The following is a 15,795-nucleotide window of genomic DNA, read 5'->3' on the forward strand; positions in this document are numbered from 1 at the left end:
GGCTTAAGGACAACAAATTCAAGGTATTGGAGTGGGCATCACAAAGCCCTGACCTCAATCCTATAGAAAATGTGTAGGCAGAACTTAAAAAGTGTGTGCGAGCAAGGAGGCCTACAAACCTGACTCAGTTACACCAGCTCTGTCAGGAGGAATGGGCCAAAATTCACCCAACTTATTGTAGGAAGCTTGTGGAAGGCTACCCAAAACGTTTGACCCAAGTTAAACAATTTAAAGGCAATGCTACCAAATACTAATTGAGTGTATGTAAACTTCTGACCCACTAGGAATGTGATGAAAGAAATAAAAGCTGAAATAAATAATTCTCTCTACTATTATTCTGACATTTCACATTCTTAAAATAAAGTGGTGATCCTAACTGACCCAAGACAGGGAATTTCTACTAGGATTAAATGTCAGGAATTGTGAAAAACTGAGTTTAAATGTATTTGGCTAAGGTGTACAGTGGGGAGAACAAGTATTTGATACACTGCCGATTTTGCAGGTTTTCCTACTTACAAAGCATGTAGAGGTCTGTAATTTTTATCATAGGTACACTTCAACTGTGAGAGACGGAATCTAAAACAAAAATCCAGAAAATCACATTGTATGATTTTTAAGTAATTCATTTGCATTTTATTGCATGACATAAGTATTTGATCACCTACCAACCAGTAAGAATTCCGGCTCTCACAGACCTGTTAGTTTTTCTTTAAGAAGCCCTCCTGTTCTCCACTCATTACCTGTATTAACTGCACCTGTTTGAACTCGTTACCTGTATAAAAGACACCTGTCCACACACTCAATCAAACAGACTCCAACCTCTCCACAATGGCCAAGACCAGAGAGCTGTGTAAGGACATAAGGGATAAAATTGTAGACCTGCACAAGGCTGGGATGGGCTACAGGACAATAGGCAAGCAGCTTGGTGAGAAGGCAACAACTGTTGGCACAATTATTAGAAAATTGAAGAAGTTCAAGATGACGGTCAATCACCCTCGGTCTGGGGCTCCATGCAAGATCTCATCTCGTGGGGCATCAATGATCATGAGGAAGGTGAGGGATCAGCCCAGAACTACACGGCAGGACCTGGTCATTGACCTGAAGAGAGCTGGGACCACAGTCTCAAAGAAAACCATTAGTAACACACTACGCCGTCATGGATTAAAATCCTGCAGCGCACGCAAGGTCCCCCTGCTCAAGCCAGCGCATGTCCCGTCTGAAGTTTGCCAATGACCATCTGGATGATCCAGAGGAGGAATGGGAGAAGGTCAAGTGGTCTGATGAGACAAAAATAGAGCTTTTTGGTCTAAACTCTACTCGCCGTGTTTGGAGGAAGAAGAAGGATGAGTACAACCCCAAGAACACCATCCCAACCGTGAAGCATGGAGGTGGAAACATCATTCTTTGGGGATGCTTTTCTGCAAAGGGGACAGGACGACTGCACCGTATTGAGGGGAGGATGGATGGGGCCATGTATCGCGAGATCTTGGCCAACAACCTCCTTCCCTCAGTAAGAGCATTGAAGATGGGTCGTGGCTGGGTCTTCCAGCATGACAACGACCCGAAACACACAGCCAGGGCAACTAAGGAGTGGCTCCGTAAGAAGCATCTCAAGGTCCTGGAGGGCCTAGCCAGTCTCCAGACCTGAACCCAATAGAAAATCTTTGGAGGGAGCTGAAAGTCCGTATTGCCCAGTGACAGCCCCGAAACCTGAAGGATCTGGAGAAGGTCTGTATGGAGGAGTGGGCCAAAATCCCTGCTGCAGTGTGTGCAAACCTGGTCAAGACCTACAGGAAACGTATAATCTCTGTAATTGCAAACAAAGTTTTCTGTACCAAATATTAAGTTCTGCTTTTCTGATGTATCAAATACTTATCACTTGTCATGCAATAAAATGCAAATTAATTACTTAAAAATCATACAATGTGATTTTCTGGATTTTTGTTTTAGATTCCGTCTCTCACAGTTGAAGTGTACCTATGATAAAAAATTACAGACCTCTACATGCTTTGTAAGTAGGAAAACCTGCAAAATCGGCAGTGTATCAAATACTTGTTCTCCCCACTGTATGTAAACTTCCGACTTCAACTGTAGGTATGTCACACACAAAACACACTTGGAATCAGATCTAAGACTGGTATTATACTCCAAACGGTCTCCATAGCAATATGTCACTGGAGCGTGCATAAAGTTACAACTTACAGGATGCACAAAATCTCTGAACGGAGCCCTCTGTGTGGTGTGTGGTGAAGTCACAAAGCAGTTACGGAGTACTTCTAGTGGAGTATAAATTGAGCCTTAGCCACCCCAATACAAATGCCTGATCATATCTGGACTGGAGAACACAGAACTCCTAGAATCTCTATTCCAGCCTCCCCTGTCCTACTATACAGGGATATACAGGCCGTGTGTACAGTGCTTTCAGAAAGTATTCATACACCTTGACTTATTCCACATTTTGTTGTGTTACAGCCAGAATTCAAAATTGATTAAATAGATGTTTTTCTCACCCATCTACACACAATACCGCATAATGACAATGTGAAAACATATTTGTTGAAATTTTAGCACATTTATTGAAAATGATTCACACTCCTTGGTCAATACTTTGTAGAAGCACCTGGTGAAAAGCAGACTGAACCAGGTTTTCCTCTAAGGTTTTGCCTGGGCTTAGCTCCATTCCGTTTATTTTTTTATCCTGAAAAACTCCCCAGTCCTTAAAGATTACAAGCATACCCATAACATGATGCAGCTACCACTATGCTTGAAAATATGGAGAGTGGTACTCAGTAATGTGTTGTATTAGATTTGCCCCAAACATAACACCTTGTATTCAGGACAAAAAGTTAATTGCTTTGTATTACTTTAGTGCCTTGTTGCAAACAGGATGCATGTTTTGGAATATTTTTTATTCTGTACAGGCTTCTTTCTTTTCACTCTGTCAATTAGGTTAGTATTGTGGAGTAACTACAATGTTGTTGATCCATCCTCAGTTTTCTCCTATCACAGCCATTATTAAACTCTGTAATTGTTTTAAAGTCACCATTGGCCTCATGGTGAAATCTCTGAGCAGTTTCCTTCCTCTCTGGCAACTTAGTTAGGAAGGTCGCCTGTATCTTTGTAGTGACTGGGTGTATTGATACACCATCCAAAGTGTAATTAATAACTTCACCATGCTCAAAGGGATATTCAATGTCCACTTTTTTATTTTTACCCATCTACCAATAGGTGCCCTTCTTTGCAATGCTTTGGAAAACCTCCCTGGTCTTTGTGATTGAATCTGTGTTTGAAATTCACTGCTCAACTGAGGGACCTTACAAATAATTGTATGTGTGGGGTTCAGAGATGCGGTGTTCATTCAAAAATCATGTTAAACACTATTATTGCACACAGAGTGAGTCCATGCAACTTATTATGTGTCACGGATCCCCCCAGTACTGCTGCTCATTCCGTTCACCAGTTCCGGAGGTCTACGTCACCGGCTTTCTAGGCGTCACTGACATGGATCATTACCACCAACCCCAGACTGTCTTGTCTCATTACGCACACCTGGTTCCCATTCCCTCTGATTAGTATGTGTATATATGTGCCCTCTGTTCCCCATTGTCCTTGTCAATTAGTGTCCCATGGTCTCGTGAGTACCGTCTATTGTGCTCTTGTTGTTTACGGGTCTCGTCCCGTGTATTGTGTAGAGGTTACACCTCGCTCTTTGTTTGGGTTACATCCCTTTGGTATACACGTGTTGGTGTTGGGTGGAGTAAATAAAACCCCTAATATGTATTCCTGCGCCTGTCTTCTAATCATTATACATCGTGACATTATGTGACTTGTTATGCACATTTTTACTCCTGAACATATTTAGGCTTGCCATAACAAAGGGGTTGAATACTTATTGACTCTAGTCATTTATGCTTTTCATGTTTTATTAATTTGTAAAAATGTCTAAAAACATAATTCCACTTTGGGGTATTGTGTCTAGGTCAGTGACAAAAAAATCTCTATTTAATCCATTCAGGCTGTAACACAACAAAATGTGGAAAAAGTGAATACTTTCTGAAGGCACTGTAAAGTGTTTTAGATGTCACGTAGGCTAATTATTCAGTCTGGGCTGGCCGGGTGATGAGCAGAGCTGCCCTGAGCCCTTCATCAGCTGATGCCATCCTGAGAGGCTTTGCAGCAAGCCGGCCCATTCATTAATCTGTCTTCTTTTACCAGCCTTGTCCTGACCCCACCACATTATAGATCACTTCACATCCGCATGGATTAGGCCAGTGCTTTTTATACTCTCCTTGGGGTCCGCCAGCCATTCCATGTATTTGATCTATTCAAGCTAGCACACCTGATTCAACTTCTCAACTAATTATCAAGCCCTTCACTGGTGAATCAGGTGAACTAGTTCAGGGCTACAACAAAATAGTGAAATGTCTGGGGGTCCACGAGTAGAGGTTTGAAAACACCTGGATTAGGACATCCATCTCCCACACACCAGCCCGGCGCAGGTGTCACACACGGGCTACTGAGGGGGAGGACAGGGGGAGAGAGTGGTGGAGGGTGATGGAGGTAGTAGAGACAAGGATTGGAAGACAATAGTAACAGTGAGTGATCTATCATCAACTTAAAATACGGACATGCATGTGGCTTTTGATCATGTGTGAGCGAAGTAGGCCTATGTGAAACAGAAAGACTGATACAGTGGCTTGCGAAAGTATTCACCCCCCTTGGCATTTTTCCTATTTTGTTGCCTTACAACCTGGAATTTAAATGTTTTTTGGGGGGGTTTGTATCATTTGATTTACACAACATGCCTACCACTTTGAAGATGCAAAATATTTTATTATTGTGAAACAAACAAGAAATAAGACAAAAAAACAGAACTTGAGCGTGCATATCTATTCACCCCCCCAAATTCAATACTTTGTAGAGCCACCTTTTGCAGCAATTACAGCTGCAAGTCTCTTGGGGTATGTCTCTATAAGCTTGGCACATCTAGCCACTGGGATTTCTGCCCATTCTTCAAGGCAAAACTGCTCCAGCTTCTTCTAGTTGGATGGGTTCTGCTGGTGTACAGCAATCTTTAAGTCATACCACATATTCTCAATTGGATTGAGGTCTGGGCTTTGACTAGGCCATTCCAAGATGGTGTTCGCGGGTTGATGAGAGGTGTTGAGTTTGCGCCAGACATAGCGTTTTCCTTGATGGCCAAAAAGCTCAATTTTAGTCTAATCTGACCAGAGTACCTTCTTCCATATGTTTAGGGAGTCTCCCACATGCCTTTTGGCGAACACCAAACGTGTTTGCTTATTTTTTTCTTTAAGCAATGGCTTTTTTCTGGCCACTCTTCTGTAAAGCCTAGCTCTGTGGAGTGTACAGCTTAAAGTGGTCCTATGGACAGATACTCCAATCTCCACCGTGGAGCTTTGCAGCTCCTTCAGGGTTATCTTTGGTCTCTTTGTTGCCTCTCTGATTATTGCCCTCCTTGCCTGGTCCGTGAGTTTTAGATTGCACACAGGTGGACTTTATTTAACTAATTATGTGACTTCTGAAGGTAATTGGTTGCACCAGATCTTATTTAGGGGCTTATTTAACAAATAAATTTAATTTCACTTCACCAATTTGGACTATTTTGTGTATATCCATTACATGAAATCCAAATAAAAATCCATTTAAATTACAGGTTGTATGCAACAAAACAGCAAAAACGCCAAGGGGGATGAATACATTTCCAAGGCACTGTACTTTTTAGTCATAACTCTATCCTGGGGTGTGAAAGGGTTAATAAATTTTGCTTGCAAAGAGGGGACTTGGATTCTTTTTCTCGAAACAGAAATCAATGTAGAACAGAGAGCCATTGATTACAGCAGCCTATGTTGCCCAGTAGACTAGATATCTCTCCGCTTCCCCCGTTCCTCAAACACGGGATGGCTGCTAGGCAACCAGGCCACATCACATCAGGTGAAAAGAGGAGAGAGAGGGAGGGATAGGGAGGGAGAGATAGAGAGAGAGACAGCAATGGTGAGGGAAAGCAGAGAGAAAGGAGAGAGGATACATAGAGAGAAAGAGGAGAGAGGGGGTAGTGAGAGAGCAGAGAGAGAGAGGGGGTTGTGAGTTTCGTGGCAGAAACTGCGCTGGCAGTATTACATAAGATAGCAGCTGAAGTCCCACTGCCCATTTTAATGTGGTTAGGCACTAGGAAGTGATGAAGATTAGTCACAAGTGACAAGACAGATGAAGACAAACAATCCCACAGTGATTTTAAGTCATTGTTTATGAGGACAAAGATGGACAAATGAGTTTAAAACACACACACACACAATTAATCATAATATTAATAATACAGAAATATACAATACAAACAACCAGTGATTTGAACATAATGGATTATTTCAGTTACATACACAGGCTGAAGGGTCTCAGTCGATGAGAATAAAATTGAATGATACTATAGGAATGATCCCTGAGAGTGGATGTATATGGTCTGTATAACAGTGTAGTGGATGTATATGGTCTGTATAACAGTGTAGTGGATGTATATGGTCTGTATAACAGTGTAGTGGATGTATACGGTCTGTATAACAGTGTCACCATACACTTGACTTGTCTATGAATGCATGTGAGCGATTATTATGAGTGCATAGATAAAGATAAAGATGAGGAGAGTAGATAAAAGGGAGAGGGGGAAGGGAGGAGAGAGACAGAGAGAGAGAGAGCAAAAAATAGTGAGAAAGGACAAGAGAAGATATATTGCACCAATTTGCACGTGTAAATGATCATACGTGTGTGTGTATATATGTGTGTGAGTGTGTAATACAGTAGTACCCTCTGTCTGCTCCTCACAGCTCGCGGGGTATGATGGTGAAGGGCCTGATGGGGCAGGAGGACTCCAGCTCCAGGGCTGTGAGGAAGCAGTCTGGAGCCTGGCTGCTGCCCTGCGACTGCAGGGCCTCCCCCAGGCCGCTCCACGCCTCATGGGACGTGCTCTGGGCCTGCACCGCGTCCCGCAGCACCTTCTCCCCCAGACCCACACGGCCAGACCGCACCAACAACTGGCCCTGAGGAGGGGAACGCATGAAAGGGGAGGAGGTGGAGTGATGAAAGGTGAGTTTGAATGGGGGATAATTAATTGAGAGATTACAGAGAGAGAGAGACAGAGATCTACAGATGTAAGATCTTAATTTGATCACTCTTTTGTTGCATGAAAGGCAAACTTGTAGTTTATTCAAGATTTTAAAAGGTTTCTAAAGTTTGTAATTTCCACTTTAAAATGTCAGACTTTATTTGCCCTAACGAAAAATTTATCAACCCCTATTAAAAATGTCCATTAATTATAATCCACATAATAATAATAATAATAATAATAATAATAATAATAATAATTCACATTTCCTGTTGCTGCAGGATTATTTTCCTGCAGTAACAAACTGGTGTAAATTAAGATCCTACATCTGTCGCTTTGGATCTAGCTTTGGCCGTATCTAAACCATGAGAACCCTCTGACACTAGATATAGCGTGTCAGAGGGGCACTAAGGGCACATTTGGGTCTTAATGGGACACACCAAAACAGGGGAGGGGAAGCCATGTCCAGATGCCTGAGAGGATGAGATGTTGCTAGTTAAAGCTCCTGTTTGTCCCAACTCTTCATTTGCACTGGCGTGTTGGGGGATTGCAGCCAGAGGCATTTCCAGAAAGGACGTGATGAGGATGACTACTCCCTATATGTCAGTGTGTGTGTCAGTGTGTGTGTCAGTGTTTGTGTGTGTGTCAGTGTGTGTGTCAGTGTGTTAGTGTGTGTGTCAGTGTGTTTGTCAGTGTGTGTGTTTGTGTCAGTGTGTGTGTGTGTGTTTGTGTCAGTGTTTGTGTCAGTGTGTGTGTGTTTGTGTCAGTGTGTGTGTCAGTGTGTCAGTCAGTGTTTGTGTGTGTGTCAGTGTGTGTGTCAGTGTGTGTGTCAGTGTGTGTTTGTGTCAGTGTTTGTGTCAGTGTGTGTGTGTTTGTGTCAGTGTTTGTGTCAATGTGTGTGTCAGTGTGTGTGTCAGTGCTTGTGTAAGTGTGTGTGTGTTTGTGGCTGTGTGAGAGGGCATTGTTTGTGTCAGTGTTTGTGTCAGTGTGTGTCAGTGCTTGTGTCAGTGTGTGTCAGTGCTTGTGTCAGTGCTTGTGTCAGTGTGTGTCAATGTGTGTCAGTGCTTGTGTCAGTGTGTGTGTGTGTGTGTTTGTGGCTGTGGCTGTGTGAGAGGGCAGTAGTGGTCAGCCCAGCGTGACATGTCTCTTTAGAACTTCTCTCTGTGTGTCTCCAGAGTCCAGCAGCATAACAGGGTATCACGCAACCGACCAACGGCATGAACACACACACAAAGCCTCCAGAGCAGGGCTTGCCTGAGGTCAAACAGACGAGTCTTGTTATGCAGGCTCTGCTCACAAGCCCCAGATTAATTGGGCTGAAACTCAGAGAGCTGTCTAGGGGCTCTGACGCAACCTCCAATGAGGATGCTCTGCTCCCTTTGTCTCTCAGTCTCCAAGTTCCTCACTGCTGTAACTCCATATTCTCTCACTCCTTTTCCTACAGTTCCTACTGTATTCTCTCTATGCTACTGACCAGAGCTGAAGAAAAGACAGAAGGAGATCTAAGGTGGGGTGCAGAGTCACAGTGGAAGATACAGTATATCACATGGTGTGTGTTGCCATTGTGGTCCTCTGTAGCTCAATTGGTAGAGCATGGCGCTTGTAACGCCAGGGTAGTGGGTTCGATCCCTGGGACCACCCATACGTAAAAATGTATGCACACATGACTGTAAGTCGCTTTGGATAAAAGCATCTGCTAAATGGCACATTATTATTATCATTATTATTATTATTATTATTATTATTATTATTGTTAAGGCACTGGCGTCCTCATCATCTCACACTGCCAGCGGGTCTTTGATCTATTCGTTGCCATTCCACTTCCCTACTGTCACCAAGGACTTACACTCTTAGACTTATGGGAAATAACCACTCAAGAATCGGTTCTGAAGGTTCAATTCTTTGAAGCAGCTGGCGCACCAGCGCACGCACCCACACACCCACACACCCACACACAAACAGTGGGGCAGCGAGGGTTCACCACTGTATTTCCTCTCCTCTGGTTTACATGATACTGCCAAGTCTAATCCTCTTAGGTCAATGGTTCAATGAAATAAACACCCTATACTGCGACGTAAACAAGGCAGAGGAAAATAAACTCTGTGTTTAGAGAGAGGGGAGAGAGCAGTAGAGAGAGAGAAAGAAAAAGAGAGAGATAGAGAAAGAGACCGCATTAGAGAGGAAGAGAGAGAGAGAGAGAGAAAGAGAGAGAGAAGTAGAGTGAAAGAGGAGAGAGGAAGAGGAGAGAGGAAGAGAGAGAGAGACATTGAGAGAGAACCAGAGAGAGAGAGAGAGAGAGAGAGTAAAAGACAGGCAGAGAGGGCCCTGTGCCAGTAGTATGTATCTGAGGCTCATCCCCGTGGTGCCCTGGTGGCTGGGCCATGACCTAGCGTGGTGCCCCACACCTGAACCCACTAATCCCATCAGAGATGTGGTGGCGATGTAATCCCTGCCTGCCTGGCTGAGCTGGGCTGAGAGTGAGCTACGATTACTTGGGCCCTGGCCTTGCAATGCCCTATTCCTAAAAGCCCTATCGCTGGGAGGCTTAGTTATCCCTAGTAGCCCTCTGGTAGCCCCGTCGCTATCACAGCTCTTGATCTCCCCCTCCCTGTCTCTCTGCCTGCCCGCTTGACACTAGTCTCGCTTGCCAGATTCAGGGTGCTCCGGAAAAGGACTAACCTGCTCGTGACCTGACCTGACTCATACACCCAGGGGAGCCAACCGATATGAGACACCTTATGTCAACACAACACAAGCTAAACAAGCTAATCCAATCACTCAAATACACACCCATTCAGCTAGCGAGAGAAAGAGGGAGAGAGATGGGGGAGGGGAGAGAGAAAGCGAAAGAATGAAAGAAAAAGGAAACAAAGAAAGAGAAAGAGCGGGAGGGAGAACAAAGAGAGAGAGAGACAGAAACAGAGAAAGAGGTGGACACAGACACACGCCAACTCCCCTCCTCCTATCTTTCTCTCTAGCTGGTTATCAGAGGTATTGCTCAATAGAATATATTTCCCTGGTTGCTAGGCAATCCCATAAAGCGCCCGAGAAGGAGCAAAGTGTTATAAATAATGTATTTGCATTATCAAATGAGCTGCCAGCCACCCCCATCCAGAGAGAAGAGAGACCGAGAGGAAGAGAAAGAGAGAGGGGAGGAGAGAGAGAGAGACATTTGATCACTGAAACGCAATTCATTCTATTAGATGAAGTGATTGTCCTTGACTGTATATTTGTATGCGTGTGTGTGTGTGTGTCTGCATCTGTCTGTGAATATATATGTGTGTATGTGTGAGTAGAAGAAACAAGAAAGAGACAGAGAGGAAGAGAGCAGCTGGTTCAGTGAGAAGAGGCCTATGTGTAGCTAACTGACTCACAGCAAAGCAGCAGGCAGAGCAGAGAGAGGAGCAGAGGTGCTGGGATGTGGAGGATGTTGAGAGTGGTGGTGAGAATCATTTAACAGCAGAGTCAGGAAGAAGGCAGAGCAGGGAAGCTCAGCTCCACTGGCTTCCCAACCCAGCCACCACTACCCATCCTAAAATACACCCAACCAACTGGCCCTGGGGATGAGTCACACTACCTACACTGCCTTTCATAATGTATCACACACACACACACACGTCAGTCACACACACACACACTTTTCACGTCAGTCACACACACACCCACACACACCTCATGTTCCTGTGGCTGGTGGTGTGAGAACAGAGTATAGGACTGACAAACAGTATAAAGGCCTAGTGAACATAGTAATACTGTATAGGCCTAGTGAATATAATAAGACTGTATAGGTCTAGTGAATATAATAAGACTGTATAGGCCTAGTGAATATAATAATACTGTATAGGCCTAGTGAATATAATAAGACTGTATAGGCCTAGTGAATATAATAAGACTGTATAGGCCTAGTGAACATAGTAATACTGTATAGGCCTAGTGAATATAATAAGACTGTATAGGCCTAGTGAATATAATAATATTGTATAGGCCTAGTGAATATAATAATACTGTATAGGCCTAGTGAATATAATAATACTGTATAGGCCTAGTGAATATAATAATACTGTATAGGCCTAGTGAATATAATAAGACTGTATAGGCCTAGTGAATATAATAAGACTGTATAGGCCTAGTGAATATAATAAGACTCTATAGGCCTAGTGAATATAATAAGACTGTATAGGCCTAGTGAATATAATAATACTGTTTAGGCCTAGTTAATATAATAATACTGTTTAGGCCTAGTGAACATAGTAATACTGTATAGGCCTAGTGAATATAATAAGACTGTATAGGCCTAGTGAATATAATAAGACTGTATAGGCCTAGTGAATATAATAATACTGTATAGGCCTAGTGAATATAATAATACTGTTTAGGCCTAGTGAATATAATAATACTGTTTAGGCCTAGTGAATATAATAATACTGTTTAGGCCTAGTGAATATAATAATACTGTTTAGGCCTAGTGAATATAATAATACTGTTTAGGCCTAGTGAATATAATAAGACTGTTTAGGCCTAGTGAATATAATAAGACTGTATAGGCCTAGTGAATATAATAAGACTGTATAGGCCTAGTGAATATAATAAGACTGTATAGGCCTAGTGAATATAATAATACTGTATAGGCCTAGTGAATATAATAATACTGTATAAGCCTAGTGATTATAATAATACTGTATAGGCCTAGTGAATATAATAATACTGTATAGGCCTAGTGAATATAATAATACTGTATAGGCCTAGTGAATATAATAAGACTGTATAAGCCTAGTGAATATAATAAGACTGTATAGGCCTAGTGAATATAATAAGACTGAATAGGCCTAGTGAATATAATAAGACTGTATAGGCCTAGTGAATATAATAAGACTGTATAGGCCTAGTGAATGTAATAATACTGTATAGGCCTAGTGAATATAATAATACTGTATAGGCCTAGTGAATATAATAAGACTGTATAGGCCTAGTGAATATAATAAGACTGTATAGGCCTAGTGAATATAATAATACTGTTTAGGCCTAGTGAATATAATAATACTGTTTAGGCCTAGTGAATATAATAATACTGTTTAGGCCTAGTGAATATAATAAGACTGTATAGGCCTAGTGAATATAATAAGACTGTATAGGCCTAGTGAATATAATAATACTGTATAGGCCTAGTGAATATAATAATACTGTATAGGCCTAGTGAATATAATAAGACTGTATAGGCCTAGTGAATATAATAAGACTCTATAGGCCTAGTGAATATAATAAGACTGTATAGGCCTAGTGAATATAATAATACTGTTTAGGCCTAGTGAATATAATAATACTGTTTAGGCCTAGTGAATATAATAATACTGTTTAGGCCTAGTGAATATAATAATACTGTTTAGGCCTAGTGAATATAATAAGACTGTATAGGCCTAGTTAATATAATAAGACTGTATAGGCCTAGTGAATATAATAAGACTGTATAGGCCTAGTGAATATAATAAGACTGTATAGGCCTAGTGAATATAATAAGACTGTATAGGCCTAGTGAATATAATAATACTGTATAGGCCTAGTGAATATAATAATACTGTATAGGCCTAGTGAATATAATAATACTGTTTAGGCCTAGTGAATATAATAAGACTGTATAGGCCTAGTGAATATAATAATACTGTTTAGGCCTAGTGAATATAATAATACTGTATAGGCCTAGTGAATATAATAATACTGTATAGGCCTAGTGAATATAATAATACTGTATAGGCCTAGTGATTATAATAAGACTGTATAGGCCTAGTGAATATAATAATACTGTATAGGCCTAGTGAATATAATAATACTGTATAGGCCTAGTGAATATAATAAGACTGTATAAGCCTAGTGAATATAATAATACTGTATAGGCCTAGTGAATATAATAAGACTGTATAGGCCTAGTGAATATTATAATACTGTATAGGCCTAGTGAATATAATAAGACTGTATAGGCCTAGTGAATGTAATAATATTGTATAGGCCTAGTGAATATAATAATACTGTATAGGCCTAGTGAATATAATAAGACTGTATAGGCCTAGTGAATATAATAAGACTGTATAGGCCTAGTGAATATAATAATAGCAGTGTCTGGTTAAGCCTCTCCCTTGGTGTAACCTGCTGGTTATGTTGAACATAGACTACATCATCATCACCGTATAACACTGTTTTATGGGGGAGTTGGGGGAGGATATTTGGGGGTAACGCCCAGAAAGATGGAGGGGAATGAGCTGTTGCTAGGCAGCGAGCGGAAGAAAGAGCAAGTCTGGAGAACATCCGCTAACGGTGTTGAGGTACATTTCTAATTACCGTAGCTCGTTAAACCAAGTTATTATTAACTTGCTTGTAAATAAAGTTCATAAACGAGAACAGGACCATGTTTAAATGGCCGCCACGGTTTAGGGATAGGAGGTTAGGATGAACACCAAAACCTTCATTACAGCAAACTGGTGCAGGCAAAGAGACAGGGAATTGAATGGGCATTATGGTGAACCTACCACACCCACACACATCTAAAAAGGTCCCACCCTAACTGGAGATACTATCTCTCAGAGGAACAACTGCAGTATTGGTTCTGAATTGGTAATACTTGGAATGGAGCAAGCAGGATTGGCCACATGACTTGCTGTTCTGCTTACACATACGCACAGAAACACACATACAGGCGCACACTCACATAGTGACGTACAGGCACGCACACACAGTGATACACACAGTGATACAGACACACATCTGTCATAAGAGACAGTGGGCCAGTGCCAGCTGGCTGTGTTTCGGCTCCTCACCCCAGGGATTGGTACTCCCACTGGCCAAATATGGAAGACAAGAGCACCCTCTCTCACCCCATGGGGACTGTGTACTCTAACACGCGCACACACGCGCGCGCACGCGCGCGCACACACCCACACACACACACACACACACACACACACACACACACACACACACACACACACACACACACACACACACACACACACACACACACACACACACACACACACACACACACACACACACACACACACACACACACACACACACACACACACACACACACACACACACACACACACACACACACACACACACACACACACACACACACACACACACAGACACCAGAGCGAGAGAAAGGTACTGGCCTTATGTGGTCACACTGCGGCCACTGTTTAAGCCAGAGAAGCATTTACGGCTACACAACCAATGTATGGTCACTATGGAGACAGCATGTAGGGTAATGGGAGAGTTGTATCAGGAGATGAGGGGGGGAGGATGGGGGGGTGAGAGATCAGGAGATGAGGGGGAGGATGGGGGGTGAGAGATCAGGAGATGAGGGGGGGAGGATGGGGGGGAGAGATCAGGAGATGAGGGGGGGAGGATGGGGGGGGTGAGAGATCAGGAGATGAGGGGGGGAGGATGGGGGGGTGAGAGATCAGGAGATGAGGGGGGGAGGATGGGGGGTGAGAGATCAGGAGATGAGGGGGGGAGAGGGAGATGAGAGGGAGATCTGGGACTCTTTACAATTGGACCATTTCTTACAGAGTGCTGTGGCTCACAGCAAATAGTTTTATGATGGTTATCTGTCATTACTGATGATAATAGGCCTGTTGATGTGTGTGTGACTCTCACCAGGACTGTGTGTACCCGTATGTTTGTGTCTCTCTCTCTCACCAGGTGCAGCAGTATGCGGTGTCCGTTGGGGTGGATGGCCAGGGCTTCATCGTAGAAACACTTGGCCTCGTCCTGGTTCCCTTTGAGCTCGGCCAGCTGGCCCCTTAGCAGCAGCACAGAGTGGGAGTTGGGGAAGAGCAGCGCTGCCTCCTGCACACAGAACTGGGCCTCCTTCACACGCCCCTCTGCCATGAACAACTCTCCTATGGGAGAGAGAGGGAAAGACAGAGAGAGAGAGAGAGAGAGGAGAGAGCACGAGCATCGGTTGAGACAGTAGCAGTCCATTATGTGCCAATAGAGTCAGGCTAACGTGTCACCAACTGCATGGCCACCATTGTTCGACATGAATGATTCTTGTTTACATTTTAGTCATTTAGCAGACGCTCTTATCCAGAGCGACTTACAGGAGCAATTAGGGGTTAAGTGCCTTGCTCAAGGGCACATCGACAGATTTTTCACCTAGTCGGCTCGGGGATTAGAACCAGCGACCTTTCGGTTACTGGCACAACGCTCTTAACCACTAAGCTACCTGCCGCCCATATGTTTCATTTCTCTTTGTTTTACCAGGTAAGTTGATTCAGAACTCATTCTCATTTACCAGGTAAGTTGATTCAGAACTCATTCTCATTTACCAGGTAAGTTGATTCAGAACTCATTCTCATTTACCAGGTTGACTTGGGGAATATTGCAGCTGAGGAAACGACACATACCAACATGACATTGGACACATACCCACATACTGGACTGAAAGAAGATACAGGCATAGGCTCAGAGATACAGACGCACATTTATCCTAACACACACACACACACACACACACACACACACACACACACACACACACACACACACACACACACAAACGGCCAGAATGCAGTCCCTGGGAAGTAATGAGGCTCATGCCTAAATAAGGGCATTGCATGCTGCTGCTGTGGCTCAAGACAAACCCCAGGCTGCCCTCAGTACAGACACGCCCACAAGCACCA

The 15,795-nt window shown here is 43.0% G+C and overlaps 1 protein-coding gene across 1 annotated transcript in view; it reads right to left on the minus strand.

Moving 5' to 3' along the window:
• Window positions 1–6,207: 6,207 nt before the first annotated feature.
• The window catches only part of LOC311135034 (tetratricopeptide repeat protein 7A-like), a 47,836-nt gene continuing 38,248 nt past the window's right edge, over window positions 6,208–15,795 (minus strand). Inside the window, exons 21-22 of the mRNA XM_084168893.1 lie at window positions 14,810–15,012; window positions 6,208–7,049 (exon numbers count right to left, since the gene is read on the minus strand). Of these exons, the coding sequence (XP_084025019.1) occupies window positions 6,831–7,049; window positions 14,810–15,012 (422 nt within the window). The 3' untranslated portion in view covers window positions 6,208–6,830. The remainder of the gene's footprint in view (window positions 7,050–14,809; window positions 15,013–15,795) is intronic.

This window comes from Coregonus lavaretus, assembly GCF_964263955.1.
Source record: "Coregonus lavaretus genome assembly, chromosome: 1".
Classification (NCBI taxonomy): domain Eukaryota; kingdom Metazoa; phylum Chordata; class Actinopteri; order Salmoniformes; family Salmonidae; genus Coregonus; species Coregonus lavaretus.